At 34.6% G+C, this 24,338-nt stretch overlaps 1 protein-coding gene across 5 annotated transcripts in view; it reads left to right on the top strand.

Annotated features, from left to right (window-relative positions):
• The window catches only part of LOC135842436 (uncharacterized), a 36,301-nt gene that overhangs the window by 5,801 nt on the left and 6,162 nt on the right, over positions 1-24,338 (top strand). For 2 of the 5 annotated variants that reach the window (XM_065359894.1, XM_065359898.1), the window contains exons 2-3: positions 18,516-18,757; positions 18,888-19,004. In XM_065359894.1, the coding sequence (XP_065215966.1) occupies positions 18,631-18,757; positions 18,888-19,004 (244 nt within the window). In that variant the 5' untranslated portion in view covers positions 18,516-18,630. Of the gene's footprint in view, positions 1-5,512; positions 5,676-11,164; positions 11,442-11,525; positions 11,659-18,515; positions 18,758-18,887; positions 19,005-24,338 lie in introns of those variants that run through there. The other 3 variants (XM_065359897.1, XM_065359895.1, XM_065359896.1) reach the window with 3 other exon arrangements.

Raw genomic sequence — 24,338 nt, 5'->3', positions numbered from 1 at the left:
ACGACTGCACTCTAAACTTACGATAAGTGTGGCAAGGCGAAGGCGAAGGCGTTCAAAAGATACCTAGTAGACCTACAAATCAAGCCGACGCTGACGCGTAGAATTAAATTGACACACGTTTCCGAGCAGGAATCGCATTCGCAGATACGCGAGTAGGTATATACGTTTGTGTGCACTTCCGAAGCTACGAGTACATACTCGTAAGTTGATGGTTTCAATTTCAAAAAGCGAATACCTACAGAGTACATTGTCAGATAACGGTTTGCCATCGAGAGAGGTAGAAAACCAAAGGATGGCGCCGCATTGGTGGATGATCACGACTTTGTAAATTATGTGCAAGAAAAAAGAGCTACGATGGCGGAAATTTGGATGCTGCGATGGTACTAAGATACGTACGGTTAAACGGATACCTTCTTCTCTCGTTATTGTATATATTCTTGTTGAAATGTTTCCATCGTACGAGCTCTGCTCTCCCTGCTGCTCATGTGTACAAAAGCAACTCTACATATTTTTTCGTAAGAATACTCTCGTTAATTGTGCCAGTTACGTACGCAATTGTTTTACATATGTACGTATACCTTCTCGGGATGGTGATGTATTGTACGTTTGCGTATTTTTTTCACGGTTTTCCCCGTCGTTTGTAAATAGAGTTCAACGGTCTCGAGTGACGGAACGTGTCATTTGATCTTGACGGATAAGATCGAGCGAGTTTGAAAATGAGGTTGAGTTGCCAGAGTACATATAAGCTACCTATATCTATCACCTTGCAACCTATGCAATGCATGGTAAATGGCAAATGGTAAGAGAAGAGTAAAAAAACACAAGAAGAAATTAGCTATCGTGTATCTACTTTGACGCGTGTATCGAGTTTACCTTCTAAAATCGCTCTCGCCGAAATTTCTTCCAACACCGATTCGATATACTTACACATGGTATAGTTACTCGTGCATAGGCAATTAGGCATACATACGATCGTTATGTAGGTAATTAAAATCCGAATCGTATGATTAACCTGGTAGATCATCCGGTTACCGAACGCGTATAGTAAATTTATCCTCAACGACTCGATAGACCAAGAAGAATCAATATAAACTGCCAGAGAGCCAAAGGTATACGCGGACACGCCTGCAATAAAATCAGTTTCCATACGATTGACAAAACGGAAATGAGAATTTTTCGACATCTCGTTTATTAAGTATGCGATCATTGTCGACGAGCTATCGGAAACACATTCGAGGATATTGAGAAATCAGTTACCTCTATCGCAAATCTCCTATAATACTGATGGTAAATTTTCACGAGGAATGTCTACCAAATCCAAAGCTGCCTTTACGAAGGTCTCCAATGTCCAATTGTCAAGTTAATTGAACTCTAGAGTCATCGTGGTGCCCATTTTGGTCACGAGATTCTTTGCCAAAGCATACTGCTCGAGAATAATTTACTTCAGATGTCCATGGTTGGAATGTTGGGAGGAAATTGTACCATTTATAGGAAATCAGAGGGGTCACATGTATCTACTTAACTTCCAGACTCCAGAGGTCACGCAGGGACAGAGACAGAGTTTCCAGCGATCTGACCTGGTATTGCAAATGCACATTCTATATTCACAGAGAGTACGTAAACCGAACCGAATACATAGAAAGGTGTGAAAAAGCGAATTATCTCGAGCTAAGAAACGGTTAGAATTTTGTAATTAAAAAACAAACGTGGAAGAATGCCTAATTTGCATATCTCAACACTCCTGTCGCATTTATTGAAAACCGAACCCGATATAGGGGTACTGGCCAGTTTAATGACCCCTGAACTGAAGCTGAAAGCAGTCATGTTATTGTGAAAATTTCCATAAGACAACGTAATTGCGGCGTTTTGCATTGTACGGACTGCGGAGTTCTTCTCGTACAAGAAAGTACAAGTGCTCTCGTGATAGTTCAGTATCAAATAGAATTTCAAACAGAAATCGCTGAGGTGCTGTATGGAAATAATTTTCGAGCTGGTTGATGCCTCTTTAGGAGTTCGAAGTGATTTGACATAGACTGGCTAGATTGTAGTTCTAGAATTAGAAGAGTTTTTGAGTCAAGATGAACGAAAATTCTTGGGAAAAATGGATTTTACTTTCAAAAATCTGCAGGTAATGTTTTGAAAAAATACCAATAAAAAGGGAGAAAGATTGAAATCCGTTTTAAATTGGTCCAAATTACTGAAAAAATGGTACTTGAAAAAATGTTACAAACATGACGACCTTTTTTTTAGAACAAGTTCTTCAACAGGTTCAATCAGCCCCCCCCCCCCCAACGGTCTCTCCGAGTCAGTTTTGTTAATCTACAGTTTATTTTTTTTTCAACACCAAAAATTAAGCAGCGTCTGCTGAATCCAGTTTATTGGCTTCTGCTACCGAAAGCCTCCAGGAAATTCAATAATCATGGTGAATTTAGATTAAGATGCAGAATTGGCAACATAGCATGGTTTTCTAAGTTCCAATACAGTTCCCCATATATTGTGAATTCTTTTTCTTCTAATAATATCAAGCTTGGTTGATGAATATTTTTCTGTGTTTATGCAATTATCGCGATTTATTGTGAAAAAGTTGTGAGAATTGGCAACAACGCTCATTAAAGCTCGAGCTTTGAGGATTTGTTTTGAGCACGTGAGTAAATTTTCCGTGTTCATTGATTTCATCTCATCTTGAATGACTTCTGTTTTTTCACCTCTCTCCGGTATAGTTCAATTATTGGAAATAAGACCTGAAATTTGGCAACTCTGTGTGCTTCATTTTTTTTTTAGTAAGTATAATGTATTTTCAATTTTCTAGGAAATCACAACACAATGTTTTCTTCTAGACCAGTCTTAGCTAAAATCAGGAATTTGGCAACATCAGGGTTCGTACTCAATTTTTTCCAAAAATAGAAAAACTTTATGTACATAGTAACCAAGAAAAATTAAAAAATTAAAAAAAAGGACAAATCGTGAGCAACAGTCAAAATATTTTAATGCAGAAAAAATCACCCGAATAAACGAGGGAAAAACCTACGACAGAATCATTTACTTAGATAAGTACAAATTAAAATGTTCGGATTTTTAATAATTTTTGGAAAAGTTGAACTACTTTGAAACTTTTTGATAAAAAAGCGAGACCTTTATGTCAGTTTGTGGTAACTAAGGAAGAATATCTGCAATTTTCGCCGAACAAAAACCAATTTCTGGCAAAAAAAAACCAGCGAGGCTTTTGGACAATTTTTGGCAACAGGTGAGACTTTTTGAAATTTTTTGCAAAGAAATGATAATTTTCTGCAATTTTGTAAACAAGCGAGAATTTTTGACAATTTTGGCAAAAATTAAGACTTTAACAAAAAACGATTCTTTTGAATAATTTTTGGTTTAAAAAAAAGTGAAAATCATTAGGTAGGTAGAGGTACCCTAAACAGCAAACATTTTGAATGAAACACGAAAATTTGTCGAATTTAGCAGAAAGCAGTAATTCTTGTTGTAGACAAAGAAATACTTTTTGCAACTTTTTTGAAAAAAAAAAACAAGAATTACTTCTGGCAATTTTGCTAAAAAAGCGAAACTTTTCAATTGCTAGAAAGCTAGCATTTTTTGGTAACTTTTGGCAAAAATCAATAATTTTGGATTAGTTTTTGGAAAAAAATAAGACTTACTTATTGGAATTTTTTGCCAAAAAACACAAAATTTCGAACAACTTTGATTTTTTTTCAAAAAACGAAAATTTTTGTTAATTGTTTATGAAGCTAGGTGTATAGAGACAATTTTCTGGCAAAAAGCTAGAATGACCAATTTTAGCAATAAGCAGTCCACTTTAGCAAAAACGCAAGTCATTTGGACATTTCTTAGGAAGAAAACTCGACACTTTTTGGAATTTTTTGCAACAGCGACAGTTTTTTACGACCACGTTGCCAAACCTCACATTTTGACTTACATTAGATTTATTCAAAAGGAAAAAATTGACAAAAATCCACTCAAGGCGCACCACTGGAATTTTACATTTTTGGGTTGGGAATTTCAAAAGTATGCAGAAACATAATTTTCCGCAGCTCATTGCATTTTCCCTGTGTTACGTTTCATGAGGAAGTTTGAATATTTAGGAAGAAAACCGAAACCATCGAAAAATTGAAACTGGTAGCCAACATTTTGGTTGCAGAAGGTTTTAAACATACACTTTTAAAAAATCAGTTTTTCATTGAAATTAGCATCAAACTCTGATGAGATGAGCGTTTTCTAGCACAAAAAACATAATAAATGTTGAAGATTTTTTCAAAACATTAATTTCAAAACATGAAATGTTCATAACTTCAAACTTTTGCGATTCCCCCTTCCCCACTCCCTCCCACCATCACAGGAATTGAGCAGATTACCGTTCAATTCGCATGAAGGATTTCAAATAGGAGGATAACAATTTGATTTTTGAACCAACAGGTCAGGATTTTCATCACGGCTCAAAATGAGTTTATGAACACTATTTCAAATTAGGAAATGAGAATTGGCAACATGGCATCGTAGTGATCTGTAGACTTTGAAAGATATAGAGACAACTTTCTTCTGACCATTTCTTCACAAAACATGAAAATACAATCCAAAGGAATAATTCACCCAAGACCACTCTCATTTCGCAATCAAAATCACGAACATCGGCAACACCGCATCACGAATCCCACTACTAACCTATCAAATTACTCGGATTCGTTGGCTCGGCATTTCACGCCCGGAAAACAACCGTCAGACGCGGAGGTATACTTAATTGATGACCATTTCTTTCCCACACTGAATTGCACGAGAAAGATGCCCTTGTCACTACGACCGTGCGAAATAGAGGTCTTGGTTAATGAAATTAACGTGCCGGCATTTCGACCGCGCTAACGAAGCAAAGCACGTTGTAATCTGAAATTATTTCCTAATAATGGGATAATTTTACTCGAAAAAACCGACGACGAACTGACGAGAGGCAATCGCATAGTCGAGTCGCGGTGAAATACTCGACTTTATTATTATGGTACAAATTGTTGTTAAATCGATCCATTCGAGTTGTCATAGCGATTTCCGTTCGCGTTTATGGAAAAATTTATTACTCGATGTATTTTCATAAGGAAACAACATAATACACAACATATACGTGCGAGGTTTTTTTCATTTTTGAAATTTCGTTGCGTAATTCTCTTTCAAATAAGCCTAATTAACGCTTCGGCGTATTGTTGCTTTGTTGTTGTTCTTTTTTGTCTATGTCGAGGCTCGAATGGTCATCGTCATAATATACTGTATGATGACGACGACGTAGGTAAATTTTTTTCAACTTATAACGTCGAAGAGGCGTACTGCCATGCGTGGCTGCCATTCTAATTGCAATTAACATGACGAGTTTACATACGACGTGTCCGTATAAAATACACCCAGTACCGGATTCCCTTTCGTTCAGCAGCCAATTTCTGCAAACGGGGTAATCGGTCGGGGTCATCGTTTAGATCACACGATTGAAATTTTATGTTTTCAGTGTGCCACGATCGACCAAAAACTTCGAACTCGTTCGGGGTTCATTTTAGGACACTTTGTATGCGTATTCGCGTGGGTCAAATTGTAACATCGTTTGAACCGATTCACACTGCGACAATAACAGGTTTCATTTGGTCGATTGCATTGTTGATGACGAGCAAACGTCACGAAGACACGTAAGTCGTACTTGTGTACGTATTGTTTACAGATACCCTCCGTGAAAAAATTCACTTCTCCCACGAATATTCCTGTATACTTGTACAAAATGGCGTACGTCCAGTAGGTAAAAAAAATTTCCCCACACAGTACAGTTAGTATTGTTTATTCACTCCGTAATTAGGCAACCTTGAAATTCGTCACAGCTACGTAGCTTGATTTTGGCAAAATTTACTCGCTTCGGTGGCGACCACTGCTATATCCTACATCGATGCAAGCTGCACGATGGCGAATTTCTTCCAATTGCTCTCCAAAGACACCGCACACGTATCTGCACTCTGCAGCAGTGCAGCGTTTTGTGGATGATTGTCGCGACGTCAGGTTATTGACTCGTTGGCTATCCAGCTTGTTGACGTTTATTTGTACGCGAGTACCTGGCTACATTGCAACCTGTTGTATGTAGAATGTAATCGTTCAATCATATTCTTCATATATAGCGGTACTGTATGTGTATGTACAGCTTCCGACGTTGTTCGTGTCAACATTATGTCATTCTTGGTGTAGATTAATCGATTTTTTCTCCTGTTCGCGTGTACTTGTACTTAAATACCGCTGTATAAGTAGACGTATTGTACATTGTATGACGTAAACGGAAGTCCAAAGGAATGATAACCGTTTCCAGCAGCCAGTCAACTTGTGATAAGTATCAAAGTATGACTTGAATTGGTGATTTTCAACTCGAAATCCGTGTCACGATTCCAATTCTTCGTGATATTAAGGATGGTAGAAATGAGTAAGAAGTTCAGAACATAGGTAGGTATAAGGTACTCAACCTATTTATGAAATATTCGATCTTCATTTGACAAGATTGCTTCTTTTTCCAACGATGGGTTCCCTTTGTGGCAGATTTTTCCAAGCTGAGCTTTTCCTTCGCATCGCCCAATCATCGTGGAAAAGGAAAATGGAGAGGGGAAGGGATTTCGTCAACTCGGTTCCCTCATGGATGCTCGAGATTTCCCCATCCTATTTCATTTGTAGCAACATGAAATGTGTTATCTATCAGTCTTATCAATCAAAATAATATTACAAATCGAGAGATCACTCTTCTTCGCAAGAAAACCATAAAAGTGACCCATTCCAAGTTTAAAAAATTGAATAGACGTAGAGATGTTTTGACAAATTGGTTCATTCTCACTTCTATTTTTTTTCTCCCGAGTTTACCATATGCAATATGTCTTCTCCTGTCGCTGTACAGCTTGGATCTGAACTACTTTTGTTTGAACTGAATAAACCCCATTTTTTCCTTTCTATTTTTTTTAACGAGCTCGTGACACGATGACTCTTCTGTTCAGTCATAGCTAGCTTAGATGAAGAGAACCACCGATTATTTTGGTGGCTGACGTCAATCATATGAAGATTCTTTTCAAGTGTCTGGATATTCATGTTCTCATTTTCAAAGTCATGTCCATAAACTCTGTCTATGTGATACATGCCAGAGTAAAGAAAGAATAGAGAAAAAAATTCTTCTTGAAATAAGCTTATCGTGCATAAATAGAGCCCTTGAATTAACTCTGGTATACGAGAAAAATTTTTTCAGCGAATCAGTTACTCATAATCATTCTCAATAATTTCATTGTTGATTATTTGAAATTATTGATGAGAAATCCTAAACCTTGAGCATTTTTTCAACAATGATAAGAAATTTTCTAATTTACATAAGTAATGGGCTAATGGCAAAAAAAAAATCAACAGAATAAGTAAGTTACCTACAACTTTGAAAATTTTTAAAAAGAAAGTACCTAGCAACCTTCCTATCTGAGTAACTTTAGTAACTTTTTTCCTCATAAAAGTAACCAAAATTTCTATTCAATGGAGCCAATGCAGGCCTGAGGCAAATATACTTTGGCCCCATTTCTTGGGACGAAACTATTTACATAATAGAGGTTTTTCAAGAGAGGGCTGGAGAAGTGGGTTCGACTGAAAATTTGTCGCATAATGTAGGGGAAAATACCAATTTTGCCTATTCTTATGACTGATAAAAATCTTCATTTTCAGTTTTGAATTTTTGGAGACCCATAAATGTGAGATTTTTTCATGTTAAAACAAGAAACAAATTAGCTCGAGCGAAAGTTTTTGACAATTTGATTTCGAGAGGCCTAAAAACGATGTTTTTTGATAAATTGATTTCGAAAAAAAAGATGACAAAACTGTGCAAAGTGAGGGAGAAAACTTTTGAAAATTTTGTATTTTGGGAAAATTGAAAATGGTGTTTTTTTTTATGCAAGGAGTATATTTTTTGGTTGTATGTATTAAAATTTTAGAATTTGAAAGTTGTTAATTTTGAAAAAGAAAAGAGAACATGGCCAAGTGAGGGCGAAAGATTTTGAAAATTTGTATTTTGAGAGACATGAAAACGATACTTTTTATGCAAGAAGTTGATTTTTTTACTTTGAAATTTTGAAAGTTGAATAATACTTTTTTTATAAATTTTAATTTTGAAAAAAAAACACAAGCCCAAACCAAACGAGGGCAAAAGCTTTCAAAAATTAGTGTTTTGAGAAGTTAAAAAAAAAACTGTTTTTTTTTCATCACAAGCCCTTCTTTTACCGGGTCATAAACGTAGGCCCGAGATAAACTTCCCATTTGCCCCCCCCTCTCGATGGCCCTGCCAGTATACAATAAAAAACGCTTCTGGTTTCAGGTCACCTTTACCCCATTTAAAGTACAAAAAAACTTAATGTTTCTGCTAATTTTGACCCCCCCCCTCCCTACTCCAAATTAGCCTAGATGGTCCAAATTTGGCACAATTGGACCCCTTTCCAGCGTTGAAAGAAAGAGTATATTTTCAAGTTATTTTTCGTGTTTTTGATCAACATTAAAAATTAGAATAGCCTGCACAGCCCCTCAAAATTAATTTAGGGTAGGTAAGTGTCCAAAATTTTCAATGTACCTACAATTAGGAGGTGTCACTGATGTACCTTTACAACAATGTGCAACTTTTCTGCTTCCATATTGACCTCATGAGTTCAAGTTTGAAACGTATACCTAATAGGAGATGTCACAGATGTGCCTTTGGTAGATTTTTTAAAAACGTAATTGTTCGGAAAGGGGGAAAAAGTCACATTCTTACAGTTCTAATTTTATTTGTCAACAGACTAAATCATATAATTCCTTATTTTTACAGCTAAAACTAACGAAACCTTAAACCTTCAAGCATCGTTAAAAAAAACAACGTAATTTTACGACCCTAATACACTGCCTATACCGAGTACATCTAATTCGTCACACACACTTTCCTTCCTATGCACATTCTCTTCTTTAGCAATCTGACACTAAATTACGAGTCAGATTCACTTTTTTTGAAAATTAGACAAAATCATGTTAAACTAATGCATACGTACTTATACCATACCTATGTTAGAAAAGACCTCTTCTCCCCTTTCCCCTCCAACAATTAACAAAATGTCTTTAATTGAATTGATCTGTTCTATATTTTTCTCTTTATCTCTTGGTAATGTGACGAATCTGAATATTTATTACCTACTGACACACAACCATGTATTCGAGCACCTATTTCACTATCGAGATATAAAATTTTGAAATTTTAAAGAACAAAAACTTATTATCAAATTTTTTCAAAAATTAGAACATTTTAGAATTTTTTCACTTTTTTTGGTGAAGGGGAGGGGCGCGGTGTAGGGACCACATATAAAAATTGAAATGATTTTAGCCAGAAAAATATCTCCTAAGAAACTTTGAAATTAAATTCCACGTGAACCCCTCCCCCCTTCAGAATTTAGGTTCGAGCCTGACAGTCAACATTTTTTAAAAGGTTTTTTAAAGTTGCCTCGCAGCATTTCTCCAATTCCTCGTTCAAATGATCCAAAACAAAAGTCAAAGGTGACCCACCATATTTTTGAATTTTCCTATCTTGAAAAAATTTCACCCAAAACGTAATTCTGCGCCTGTAAGCTTTGATTAATTATTCTGATGAATAGTGATCGATCCTTTTAATCGATTTCAGGTGCAAATTTTCAAACCCATTTTTGCTGATTCAAGTCCAGATTTTTCTTCAGCGATTATTTTCTGAGAAGGTTGAAAAATTTGTCTTTTAGGAATGAGCTGACGTAAAAAATCGAAATTCATTCAAGGGGGTCTTGAATGAATTTCGAATCAATTAGTGATTTCAAGGCATTCTAGAGCCTCCAGTAGGTAAAAGTATAGATCATGTAAATTTTCCAGTTTGGAAAATTAGAAAAAGATAGGTATAGATTTTGAGAATTTAATGTTCAAATTCTGAAAAATTGGTTTTTAAATTCATGAAAGTCAAGTTTTGTGAGTGCTAAATTTCGTTAAGATCGAGTTTAGGTTTTTTTTGCAGCTTTATACGTCTGTTAGACACTGATCAAATTTTGATTTTTTCTTCTCAAAATAAATCAGATTTGGATTTTTAAGAAATCGCCTGGAATAAAAAAATGAAATTCAGTTTCAGCTTTGTCCGATACAAAAATGTATTTACCTGATGGGATACCGACCTTTCTGACAAATAACCAACGTCATCTGAATCATAAATTTCCCCATAAAAACTATACCTAATCAATGCATACGTGAAATTGCACTCGTGCTATTCGTTGAAACCGATCCGTTTCAACCTTTCAAAATAGCCAAGGACAAAATAAATCAAACAACATGCAATGTACCTCCTACGCTTCTTCTGCAGGTACTCGTAAAAGTGCATGGCATAACTCGTATCGTGGCTCGAAGTCGAAATATCATTTCAATAGCTGCGATCGAATTAATAAAACGATGATGCGATGAATTCGTATAGTCGTGTATCATAAATTTGGCAACCTCGTATCTGTACACAGAGTAATAGTGCAAACACCTATATCAATTTTATCTTAACAATTACTCGAGTTGCTCGAGTTCTTTATTATCTTACAATAGTGCCAGAATGACACCCTCTGCCCTCTTTACCTGCATTAAACGTACTTCTCATCTTCTCATTCATTTCATCGTATGTATGTATATACCTCTTTTGATGAATTTCTCTCCCATACAATTGCGAAAAGGGAATCCTTTACCAAAAAAAAACTATACCAAGGTACCTTACACTCTGCAGTCTCTCCACCAACTAACGGTACTCTTGGTAGGTAATGCAAACAGTACACAAAATATGCTGAGTTGGCAAACCCCTCGAATAAACCAAGACCCGTTGCGTTGTAAAGTCGACCCTGAGCATACACACGTCGAGTTCTTGACCTCGAATAATCGCGTATATCTCGTATGTAAATACAAACAATACGAAGCCTGCAGATACGTGCAGTGTTTTGATTACGGTCACATGCGTACCATATAGCGTCGCTGCTTTTACTAAATTTTTCGTACAACAACGAATACGCACGATCACCATTCGCTGTGATGTTTTGTGCTGTGCTGTGCTATGTACTAGCTAATGTACCTACTCGTACTACACAGTATTTTTCCAACAAGGTACAGCTATATTAGACCTACACACATTATTACGAATTGATTACTATATAGTATTGTAATAAAGAGCGCGTCGCGAATTGCTCGGTTCGTCTTGGGAGCGTTGAATTTTCGCCGCCGCCGAAGGAGCTGCTTACGTATTACGAGTACGGAGTACCTATCAAGTTTACTCCTGCTTATTCGAGTCGAGTCTTTCGCTGTACGTGTGGTTGTGGTGTCCAAAAATATGCGAGGTGTTGGTAATGGTATCGCGATCGCCAGAGTATAGATTGAATGTGGGAGGTATCAAGCACATGGTGAGTAATTCGCTAATTACGCTGGCGTTTTTATTCAAATAACTAGGTCGTACACACGTTTTAGATCACTTTTACGTTCGTTTATTTTAGTTCGCATTATAAAGTCGACCCAGTACTCGCGATTTCTACGTGTATATGTTCGCGTTTCTCGTCTTTATCGAGTAATTATCGAAATTCTGCGCGAATTGATCCATCTTACTAGTATGTAGACCTCGAGGTAAGCGAATTTTACTCTGGATGTGAATTGTGAGGAGGTGATTCGTACCCAATTTTTATAAGTTAATTGTACCCACCTTAAACGATAGGTACTTTCAGTTTTCTGGATCGTTAGAGTGACGAAAAAAAAACGAAAAAAAAAAATAGAATGCAATAACTCGTGAGTTTTTCGTCAAAACACAAGTGCACTGTAGGTAGGTAAGTTACTGCAATCTTCTCAGTCCTCACATTATATGCGCTGTTTGTTCCATAATTAGAATAAGTACGTATATTGCAATCGTATTTATTTTTACTTGCTTCGTTAGTTTTGAAACTAAACTACTCGTACATTAATGTACATATACTCGTATCACGTTGCAGGTGGAATTTAACATGATTTTTTCCTCTTTTTAAATTACTCGTACGGTTATCACACTAAGTACTTCGGTTCAACAGCCGGTTCGTTTTTTTTTTCGTTACCTATTCGTCATTGTATACGTTTAATCATATTGTGGATCGATTGCAACGACGTTTAAGGAAATTCGATTTGATTGTTTCATATAAACCTTTTGTTCGTATATGTACTCCATAAACAAAATTCGCTGTTTATGAATTTTCTACATTGCAGTTCGAATCTGTATAGGTATGTGGATGTGCCTATTGTGAAACGATGTAGGGGTATGGGAGGTACATGCTGGTAAAGCTACGAGGTTGGTTCGGTTTACGAAAACATACCTTCTTAAAATGGATCATCGCAGTCTTGAGTCCAATTCGGTGGAAAGAAATTGAATTGGAACCTTATTTTTTAACAGGAAAAAAGTCACGTGGATTTGAACGAGCGATGCAGGTTTCTAGAGAGGAGGAAAAGAGTGGAAGGGCGGGATGTCACAGAATGGTAGGTAGGTACCTATTTTTTTTTTTTTTTACTGTTGATTTGTTTTTTGATAAGCTATTTTATCAATTCAGTGGCGTATTTTTACGTGTGTAAGGCCTCTATGCGTTCAACATTTTTTGCGACAGATTTTTAAAGAATTCACGAGTCCCCACTTACCCAAGCCAAGAGATGAATCCTCTTATACCGATGATTTTATTCGGAATATCCCACCGTGTAAGATTATTGATGAATATTTTTATTGTAAACATGTGCCCATTGATGGATTTTAAAAATGAGTACCTATTCCTAAATACAAGTAACTTGATGAGAATGAAAAAAGTGATTGGTTCATGTGGACTGTGGAGTATCCTCCGTACTTTTAAAAATTTTTCAACTGAAAATATTTTTTCAACATACTTACCTGAAAGTAAATTCTGATTTGAAGATCTTCTCGACAAAACAGGTGTCATCTTCGAAATTCTGCTTCTATTCTGAAAGAAAAAACAAACAATACCTACATTTTTTATCAAAGTGTAAAGATGAACTGATGAAGTAAGTTTGAAATCAAGTTCTCCTAACATTGAAATCAGAGAAAAATTCAAATTAAAAGAATTTTTGAAAACTCAATTTTTTCTGATTCCATTGCCTGCCTCTCTTTCAATTCTAGCTGATGGAAATGAGTGAAATGAGCAAAACAAATCAATAGGTAATTGGGCTGTAATAAAAATTTGGTTCATTAGCATAATAATTTAACCCGATTTTTTTCCAAAAGTAAATGGACCTCGAGGGCAGTTCACCACAAAATTTATAACTGTCCAATCACAAAACTACGGGTCCCGCAGGGATTCAAAGGTCTCAAAATTTTTGATTTTTGGCAAATTCCACCTGTAAAGAAATGAAAAAAATGGTCATGAAACAGTACCTAAAATATGTAGTAATTTTCAGGATACATATCAGATGTCAAAAAGTAATAGACATCGTAAGGTATTTTTTGGGCCCAACATTTTCAAAAAATTGACCAAAAATGATAAACTTGATTTTTGACTAGAAAAGACAATTTCAAAACTTAGCAGCCCAATCGGAATTTTCGAGCATTTTTGAACAATTTTTTGGAAATTTTGGGCGCAAATAATATTTACCTTTTTGGATGCGCAGACTTGAAATCTCGCTCAAACCTCAGAAAACTCGACTGTAATTGGAAAATACGATTCTCAAAATTGTAGCTGCTCAATCGCTTTTTTAACCATTTTTGGACAATTTTTTCAATATTTGGGGCCCAAAAATAACTTCTGGAAAATACTATTTTACTATTCGAGAAAAATATAAAATTCCCAAAAACATATGCCACAGTTTTAAGTACATTTCCTTAATTTTTTTTTACTGGCGGAATTGGCCAAAAATCAAAATTTTGTGACCTTTGGACACCTGTGAGATCCTTATAGTTTTGCGATTGGGCAGCTATAAATTTTACGGTAGACTGTCCTAAGGATCCTCTTACTTTTGAAAGAAAAATCGTGTCAAATCGGTGACTGCACACTTGTGAGGTTCCCTCATCATAAGCATTCCTTCTCCCCATGGTGGGTCGCCAAAAAAAAGTCGGCGGATTTTGACCAAATTCAGCAAAGACCTACATTTTGAGTTGAAAGTTACCTATAAAAAATTTCAGCTTCGGAGGTGCCCCTGGAGGCTGGAGGGGAGATTTGAGCCCCCAAAAAGGGGCATTTTCGAAAAAATCGTGGTTTTTCGCTCCTGTCGCTACACAACCCGTTTTGGAAAAATTGGATGAATTCGTGTTTGAAAATTGTTTCATGGAAAATATTTCGCATTAATTGTGTCAAAATATTGAAAGATAAGTATGCATGTATATCATTCCTGAAACTGAAGAAATAATTTGAAACGCAGTGGTGCCAATTTTTTATCATTTTTCACAATTTCAAAAAATTGAAAAAAATCGTAAGTTTTTGACGATTTTTTGAATTTTTTGAAGTTGGCAAAAATTATCAAAAAATTGGAGAGGGGGTATATAATCTTGAGTAGAGCTGAAATGGCAAGTAATACCGTGTGATATATCGTTTGTTAGATATTCAAGGGTGCTGAGTCTAAATATCATTTTAGTTTTGCGATCTGACACCTCTAACTCCTCCTGCAGACACTCTAATTTGGTGCAAAAGTAAAAAAAAATGATAATGCCGAGTGACGTATCGTTTGTAAGGTTTTTAGAGACGCTTAGTCCGAATATCGACTTGGTTTTTTCATCTGACACTCCCAAACCCCTCTCCTTCCCCCGATGGCACCCAAATGTGGTCTATATGGATGAGAAATGTCGTGTGCCAAAATCATTTGTCAGGTGTTCGGGGGTTCCGACTCTGAATATTACATCGATTGAAATATCCATATCACATTCTGTTTTTTCTTTTGCTTTCCCTCCTCTTTCACTTTTAATCTTTGAAAATTCGCCTGAAAAAACTAAAATTTCAATATGAAAAATTCGGTAGAAGATTACGAAATTGAAAAAATTGACGTGTTCAATCACTGATATTAAAATCCGTTTACGTATTTTCAATCTCGAGTCAACCCTTACCCTACCCATCCTCTTTTGCCATCCTTTTATCATATAGCTTTTCGTGTATTCATCTTACAACACAATAATAAGGAACTCGAAACAAAAACGTCTGAGAAATTGATAAAATTTTGAAATAGCTCCAGGATTCGAATTGCCGACGAATGACGTGTCGCGTGATTTTGAACGAATTTGGCAACATTATTGAATTATTGTTGTAGCATTGTGTATGTCTATGTATTCGTCTATCTCTACTATGTAGTTCTCTCTTTCTCTCTCGATACTTTATAGAATTGCTTATTCTATCAGTGTGGTGCTCTTACGTCCTTATATTTTCTTTTCGGATTCGAGTGTGTTGGAATTGTTTTTAATGAATTATGGCGCCGCCACCGATGGGACTGAAACGTGCGAAGATTCACTTACTTTAAGCACGAATTTTCTAAATAATTGTATACGGTACCTAATGGAAATAAAATACGATGAGTATTTTGTAGATGTTAGTTTTCTAATCGTCAGTTTAAGTGCAACGTAAACTCCGCGTGTATGTTTTTGCATTTGCATAACGTACCTACTTCATTTTACAAAAAGGTTTGACAGTAGTGGTAGAAAATTAAATGGAATAGGTATACATATATGAGATAGAAAATACGATACTTGCGAGAAATGAAAGCAAAAACGAGGCGAGTAGAATACATGTAGGCAGGGCGTTTCTTGGTGGAGGCACTCAATGCTCCAAAGAGCTCCCAAAGAAAATTTCAAAAATACTCGTAATGAAAAATTTCCATTAAAACTGAAAAAAATAATATCTGACCAAAAAAAGAAGTTTTTAAGCAATTTTGTAAATACGCAGGATTTTTGTTTGGTGAACTTTGAAACAAAAGGAGGACCTTTTTAGGCAGGCAACGTAAAAATCAATGATTTTTGGACGTTTTGACAAAAAAAAGCACAAATTTCTTAGCAATTTTGGCAAAAATTACGACAATTTGACCATTTTATCAAAAAAACTACTTCTTGAGAATTTTGACGAAAAACATTACAACTTTTCGTTAACTCGTCTATAATTGACACGCGCTGACAATTTTGACAATAAACAAGAATTTTTTGACAATTTTGATAAAAACAGGGTTTTTTGGACAATCTTGGTAAGAACAGGACTTTTTGATAATTTTGACAAAAATCCGCATTTTTTGACAATTTTACCAATCATGGACACTTTTTGACAATTGTGCCAAAAATGGACACTTCTTGGCTATTTCGCCAACAATTTATGCTTTTTGACATTTCCCCTCCCCGAAAAATTGACACTTATTGACTTAGACAAGCAAAAAAAAACAAACAAATCCATACTATTATAAGCAAGTTTAGGGATAAACTGGACTTCTGTTTGAAAATTTTGGAACAAAAAAAGGACTTTTCAAACAAACCAGGCGAAAATCAATTTGGACATTTTGGGGTGAAGAGGAGGTATAAAATATTATAGATTTCCAACTCTCAGCAAGAACTTGCGTGCTTCCCCTTCCCGCCTCATCAATATAGAAGTGACAACTAGGAAGGTAGGTACCTATCTATCTACCTAAATTCAAAAGAAATAAAATAGCGTGCACGAGATATCGCGACAATCTACGGAAATTATTATACGAAACAAATCGATATTTTGCATCAAAATTAGCTGTTTATTTGAACGAGGACATATTTTCATTCTCAGAAATTGGTAGCTACGTAATGGAAAAAATTGATCTTAACGATGTGTTTATTTTACATTTTGTTTACTGTAACATTCGAATATTTAATCATAAGTTTGAAATTCAACAAATAACTGAAATTATTTTTATAACACGTATTTATACCTTAAGCTACACCGAAATTGAAAGTCCATTATTATTACTGAACACGGTGAGCCGGATTCGATGTAGGTACCTATTTAAAATGAAAAATACCTCAAAATTTTAAAGCATTGATGCCGGAAATCACATTCTCAGTTTTCTAATTTTATATACATACATCGTGAACTAGGTAGTTGAAAACATGAAAATTCAAACTTTTTTATTAATTGATGCGACAGGTTTGGAGTTTTAGATGTTGAAGTTGATGAAAACGCTTCTTGAGGCAGTTTGAAATTATTAGAACAAATGGTCAACTTTTACTGGAGGCTTCAGATCGGCTCGAAAATGGCAGCAATCGATTTGGAGGTTCGACTTCGATAAAAGAATTAATTTTCAAACCTGTATTATTTACTCTTCTTGTGGGAAATTATAATATACCTACATTATACTAATAAGTAGGTAGAGCTATTTTATTCATTTTTTAAAAATTTGCCAAAAATTGAAAATACAAGTTCGACAGCTCAAAATTTGGTTCTGTAGTCTGATTGACATGCTTTTCAATGAGCTAAATTTTAGCTTGTAATCGAAATTGACGTGTTGGGTTGTGAAGGTTCCCTTGTCTGAAAGAAAAGAAATTGATTACCCAGATGAATAAATGATGATTAGATTTTTAAAGAAAAAAATCACAATTGAAATTTGAAAACGAGAAAATGAATTTTTTCAATTTAAAAAAAAAAGGAAAAATGGTCATATAGTTTTTCCCTTTCCTTTTTTCTAATAAAAGAAAGACAATAAAAATAAAAAAATAAACGATTTAAAGATATAGAATTCGCATTATCCTTTTTATTAAAAAGAAAAACATTTACACGAAGCATCTGTTACCTCGGTTAACCCAATTCCACTCCACGCCGTTAAAATACTCGTAATTGGTAACAACTGTGCGCGGAATTTCGCTCATAAAGGAGCAAAAGGAAAAGAAAATATACTTCCACATACCTGAGCGTAATTTTAACTTTTTTCAAAAGCATGAAATTCCATAGAAAGCTTTTACAAGTGAGATTGAATTCAGCCAGCATGGAATTCATCAAAGCCGAAATCTATTTCGTACAATTGGTTGGAAATTATACGCAGGCATGGCAGTCTATTTCACCCATTAAACTTTCGAATACCTTTCGCCCATAAGATAATTCAATTTCTTTTGAAAAAATAACCTCCCATTAAGTTTTATTGAAAAGAAACGCAGAATAAGGAAGAAGGAAAGAAAAAGAAACTACATCGTTGCTGCAGAGACTGAAGAGTGAAGACTGAATTTTGCGTGTTCGTGAACAATTTAAGGTGTATTTTCCGAATCCAAGATAGCGTGAAATTTATAGACCGGATTGCACATGAATGATAATTAACTAACGACTGTATACTCGTATACTAGACTTTACCTTTTTACCTATATAATATGATGGGTATATAGTTATGAGTTATGATGAACAATATAGGAATAATTACCTACTTATTTAGTATATTTTCTAGAAAATAATAGAGGTCTTGATTATTCTTAATTTTTTTTTTTTTTTTTTTTTTTGAAAAAACCTCATAAATAATAATTTCGCGTGTTTTTGTGTTTTCAGTTACTTAAAACCATCATCGAGTTATTGGCGGAGTATTGGAGCCCGTAAAGGGATATCCGGGCTTGTCTCAAATCTTACTAGCCACAATGTGGGGCAAGTATAAAATTAGAACAAGATGCCAGACTGTATTAAGAATAGAGCATTGTATTCAACATGTGTAACTGTACTCGCATTTATCGGCTTCGCTATAGCCACTGCAGCTACAATTTTACCTTTATGGGGATATTTCGTCAATCCTTCGAGTAAGTTACGCTTAATTGACTCTCGGTCGATTACGTCGCTTCGCAATGCAAGATACTTGCGATGTTATATAATTTCGATCGCGCTTTTCACGCGTTCGCTAATTTTTCTTTTTCTACGCATTTGTTGCAGCGTCGTATGGTAATCTACAAGGAGATAGGGGCCATTTTGGACCATGGCAGATTTGTAAAGAAGCCTATCACGGTAAAACAAAATGTGGCGATACGGTTACCAGATTTCAACCAGTCGGTAAGAAGCCTATCTAATTTATCTACAAATATAAATGATATTCTCCTATACAATACATATTTGTATATTTATGCGTCGAATTTGCCGCCATTCTCATTAGAGAGCTATACTACGTATCGAGATATATTTGTATATTAGAGTAATTAATGCCACACTTATTTTATACAAATAATGCCTCGTTTCGAAGCGTAATTTATGGAACGAGAAGCGCGCGTTCGCGTTACGTGCCATAAGATTTATGAACCGAACATCTGTTAAGATCCCATACGCCACCGATGTTTGGAAATCATGCTATGTATCGGAGCAAGAGGTGTGCGAAATGCGTAGCTCCCTAATTTACGTATCTCTAAAAGGCTATCGTACCGCAGCCTACGTATTGGCAAATTAATTGATTTTGATCCTCTCTATTAATGGTTCGAAGTTCTGAGAAAATTCCGCACTTGGCTTATAAAATATAAGACTATCGTCTTTGGTTTGGTTTTTGGTCGTCGCGACGATGTGATACGTCTGCCATTAGCCTATCGTACAGTGGTTTGCTCTTTCTGCCCGCACTCTCCCCCTCCACCAGGTCGTTCTTTCTTCTAAGCATCAAATTAATTATTTTTAGGAATTGTTTTAAAATAGCAGTGATTGCTTATTGGATGATTAGAGGGGGAAGATAAAATTAAACAGAATTATTTAGGATACGATCATTGAAAAAAAAAAACAATTTTCAATGAATTCGCGAGTGTCTACAACTCTTCAATACATATCTGAAAGTATCCCTTAATTTAGTGGAAAAATTTTAAAAATTTGTCGAGACCAAGTCAAGTCAGAAAAATAGACGAAGATCGGCAAAAAATCGCTTGAAAATTAGTTAGAATTATTAAAATGTTAAGAACGCAGTTAAAAAAGTTGATGAAACATTTCAAATTTACCCAAAATATCGTAAAAATTCCTAAAGTAACAATCGCTTCAAAAGTTACGAGAACCAACCAAAACTAGGTACATGAAGAAACGTTTTGCAAGAATTATAAAAAGTATTGAAATATCTGTAAAACTGGCGCTGAAATCATTTAAATTCTCCATGAAAAGGCCAAAAGTTATTAAAATGTCACGAAAAATAGGTTAGATACTTAATTACTTATACACGTACTCGTAGTTTAAAATGAATAAAAATTGATAAAGCATGACATATGTAGGTAAATCAAAAAAAAAAAATCGCAAAAACACCAATCACAAATTACAAAAATATTGTTGAAATGAAGTTGTTTACAAAGTTTTTTGACTTTTGTTCAATTTAGTTGAAAATTTCACCAACACTTTACCTCACGACTCGTACCTAATTTTTTCCAAAAAAAAAAAACCCAAGTTACCGAAAAATTTTTAGAAAATATCAAAAAGTAACCAAAATAGTTTAAAAACGTTAGCAAAACAATAATATTAATGTAGAAAAAGTCACAAAAAAACTCAACTTTCAATCGAATTTGAAGCAAAAATAAAAATTACATAACCAAACATTCCAATTAGAATCTAATCTTATCTTGAATAAAGCTTGATCGAGACTGGATTTTTGAAAAAAAAATTAGGGAAACGCAGGAAATGTTTGGCAATTAAGTATTTGCAAGAAAGTGAACTTTAATGAGATTACTTCACAACTTCTGGGGGAAAAGTCTGACTTTTTGTATTAATTTTTTCAAAAAAAAACGAAAAAGTTAAATTATGCTCCCTGCATATTCGTAATTTTGAACCTTTTTTTTTTAGAGCCCCCCATTTTAAGCACCCTTAAAAAAGGCGTTTATGCATAGTTTTTCAAATACATAAATTGAAGAATTTATTTGTACATTTGAAACACACTAACAAGTGCTCGATAATTTTTCGAATGATTTTTGCAGTAACTTTCAAAATTGAGCTATTTTGGGTTAAATTCTGAGATTTAACTCTTCGAAAAGACGTTAAAATCACGTTTTCACGATTTCAACATAATTTTATCTAGTAAAAATCTCAGAATTTGACCCAAAATAGCTCAATTTTGAAAGTCACTGGAAAAATCATTCGACAAATTATCGAGCACTTTCTAGTGTGTTTCAAATGTAAATTCTTCAATTTATTTGAAAAACTATCCATAAACGCCTTTTTTAGGAGTGCCTAAAATGGGGAGGCTCTACTGGGAGCTTAATTCAACTTTTTCATCTAAAATCTCAAAACGTTACGTTTGACGCAAATGTTTTCCAGGGGTTCCCAAAATATCGAAATTACGAAAAATTGAAAAATTGGATTTTTGAGTACCAGCGAACATTTTTATTGAGCTCAAAATTTGGTAGGATGAAGGTCTTTCAGATACTAATAAACTGTTAAAAGATTTTTAGCGGGGCTCAAAGGGGTAGGTTCAGAATGGTGGTTTCAAAATTTTTCAAATATCAAAGCCCCCTCCCATTTCTGCCCTCGAGGGTCAAATTTATCAGGTTCAAACAGATATTTTACGCTAAAAAAGTTTTTGAAAATAATACCTACTCAGTGGTTCGTCCTAAAATTCTATTTTCATTAACAACTTTGGGAACCCCTGGAGCTCAAAAAATGGTAATTTTGGGTCAACTAACCACGGATTCGTGTTTCGGACATTTATTACAACATTTTCAGAGTGGTCGAATTGAAAACTAGGTGGGGCCAAAAAATGGCCTTATCGCATTCGCAACAACTCCTTTTTGCAAAAAATGAAGATATTGCAGTTTTAAGCAAGAAAGCGAGAATTTTTTCAATTTTTTTGGTAAGAAGCAAGAAGTTTTAGATTTTAGCAGTGAGCAGGACTTTTTGGCAATAAACTACATTATGTACATATTTGCAAAAGTGATACTTTTTCGCAACCTTTATCAAACAAGTAAGACTTCTTCTCAAATTTTTGAAAAAAGACTATAAATGTTTGAAATTTTGAAAAAAAAAATTGGAAATTTTTGACAAAAAAGACTGCGTCAATTTTGGCATTTGTTCTCTCAAAATGTAGGACCAAGGTTTGGAAAAATGAAATTTTTTAAAAATTAAAAAAAAGTTCGCAACTGTAACTGAGTTATTTGAAAAAGTAACAGGGTAACGAGCCCTGCCCGCATTAATTTTTAGGCAATATTCAATTATTTTTATACCAATTTAAAGTGTTTATTTCACTTGACGTAATTCTTACAAAATTGCATAACTATGATGTTGTTCAATTTTTCAGGACGTTCAACAATTTTTTCTGCTATTTGAGGCATTTTTGCAGAATTTTCGGTGATTTTTGCAATGTTTCATTAACTTTTATTCATTTTAAACTGTTTTTATGGCGTTCTAAATCAATTTTTTCTAGCAATTTTCACAGAATCGTTCTCAATTTTACCTTATTACCTTTTTCGTAAACTTTGTGCTTTCGATGATTTTTCCAATCTTCCAATATCACGGACCATCGAGAGCTGGACTGAGATAAGATCTTTGACAATCAAACGCTACGATTGAATGTGATTTTGACTCCCCTTCCATAAAAAATCAATTCGTCAAAAATAATTAAATTTTTCAAATGATTTGTTACTTTTAAGAAAAATAAAATTGATATTTTTCTAGGAATTTTGAACGTTTAATATGTAGATATCTAGTTAATTGTACCTATAGTCCTATAATCATGTACATATTAATATACAAGGTGTCTGAACAAAATATCAAAATGAATAAACAAGACTTTTGCAGTATTTTCGGCAAGATATTTTTCAAATCATTCCGGACTTTTTTTTGAAGAAAATATATGTAAATTTTTTACTTTTCCAATTAAGTATTCCAGATATTTTTTCGGAGGGAGGAGGGGGCGTTGACAATAACTTGACGATTTCAGTTTTCTTAATTTAGAAAAAAAAAATAGAAATTTAGAGTTGCGATTCAGAAAATTGGTACCTAAATTTTGCAATGAATTTTTTCAAAATTATACGCAGGGAGGATGTATGTAAATTGAAAAATTCAAAGTTCGATTGAATAAAAATAATAAACCAAGACTTTTTGATGTAAAACAGGACCAAAGCAGGACTTGTGGGATTCGCTAGGCATTCTGAATTTCATCTGACACCCTTCATCTCTCTCTTTCCTTCAGAAAATGAGGCTCGAGAGCATATTGCTCCCTTTGCTGTTCCCTCATTTTACGACCCTCGCCATTTCATCTCATGTGAGAAATTTCTTGCATCAAAATCTTTATGACAAAAAATTCTTTGTTCTGAAAAATTGTCACGTAGATTTTCATGAACACTTAATAAATAAATAATTATTTATGTATGTTCTGAGAATTTGTGTTTGAAAATTTAAGAAATTCCTTTTAAGCATCGATCAAATTCAAGCTTTAAACAAAAATTAAATTTTCAGATAAGCTTCATTCCTGGCGAATTTTGAAAAATTCCATCATTAGAGTAGATCCATTCAATAAATAAAAATACCAGTAAGAACCAAATGAAAATACTTCATTTTAATCGTTTAATTTTCATCTGCCTATTTGCATTCTATCTTTTCTCTATCGTTCTCTTCGTACATCCGGGTACAAAAAACTGACCATAAAATGCACTCTCTTATAATTCCTTACCCTATGATCTTCAACTCGAGTAAAAACAATGTTTTTTTTTCTGCAGTCTGTATTTTCAATTATCCACTTCTGATACCTATCTAAAAACCTTAAACTCGATCTGTTGAAAATTGAAATGCACCAAACGTGCAACACGTAATTGCACCGTAAAATGCATAGCTGTATATTTTGAGTATTTAACGAAGCTATTCCGCATTCTCTGTAAATTACAGAACAGTATATTAATCGCATAAAACATGAAATCAACTCGTAACTTATATAGTGAAATTGACTATCCATATCCAATAGAGCTCCATATAGCGACCTGTTACTCGCGAGGAAATATAATTACAGCGGACCACCGAGTGCAATAAAATTTTCCCTATAACTTTGTTACTTACTTATCAGAGTTATTGTATACGTGAAAAGTCATGCACGTTGATTTTTTTTATTATTATAAACGCGTACGGCAGCGTGATTCAATCCGTATGCTCTCTCATTTCGCGAGCGTTAATAACACAATTTTCTCAGCTCTATGCGATTGCGTTTTCCATAAACGATAATCGTATTTAGTCAATGAGGCTTGGTTTTTCTCTTATAATAGAAGGTATTGACGATAGAGCAGATTTTTTCTACAATTATACGAGTAACTAACTAGAAAAGAGAGTCTATTTTTCCCAGAGTCCGTGGCGCTATATGGATCGCCGAAATGACCTTTTATGAAAATGTGAAAACGCACACATGACACGCAACTGTGTACAAGGAGAGAGAGGCTGAATGTGGAGAATGCA

This window comes from Planococcus citri, chromosome 4 (genome assembly GCF_950023065.1).
Source record: "Planococcus citri chromosome 4, ihPlaCitr1.1, whole genome shotgun sequence".
Classification (NCBI taxonomy): domain Eukaryota; kingdom Metazoa; phylum Arthropoda; class Insecta; order Hemiptera; family Pseudococcidae; genus Planococcus; species Planococcus citri.
The sequence above is the reverse complement of the archived record's forward strand: the minus strand, read 5'-3'. Positions and strand labels throughout refer to the sequence as shown.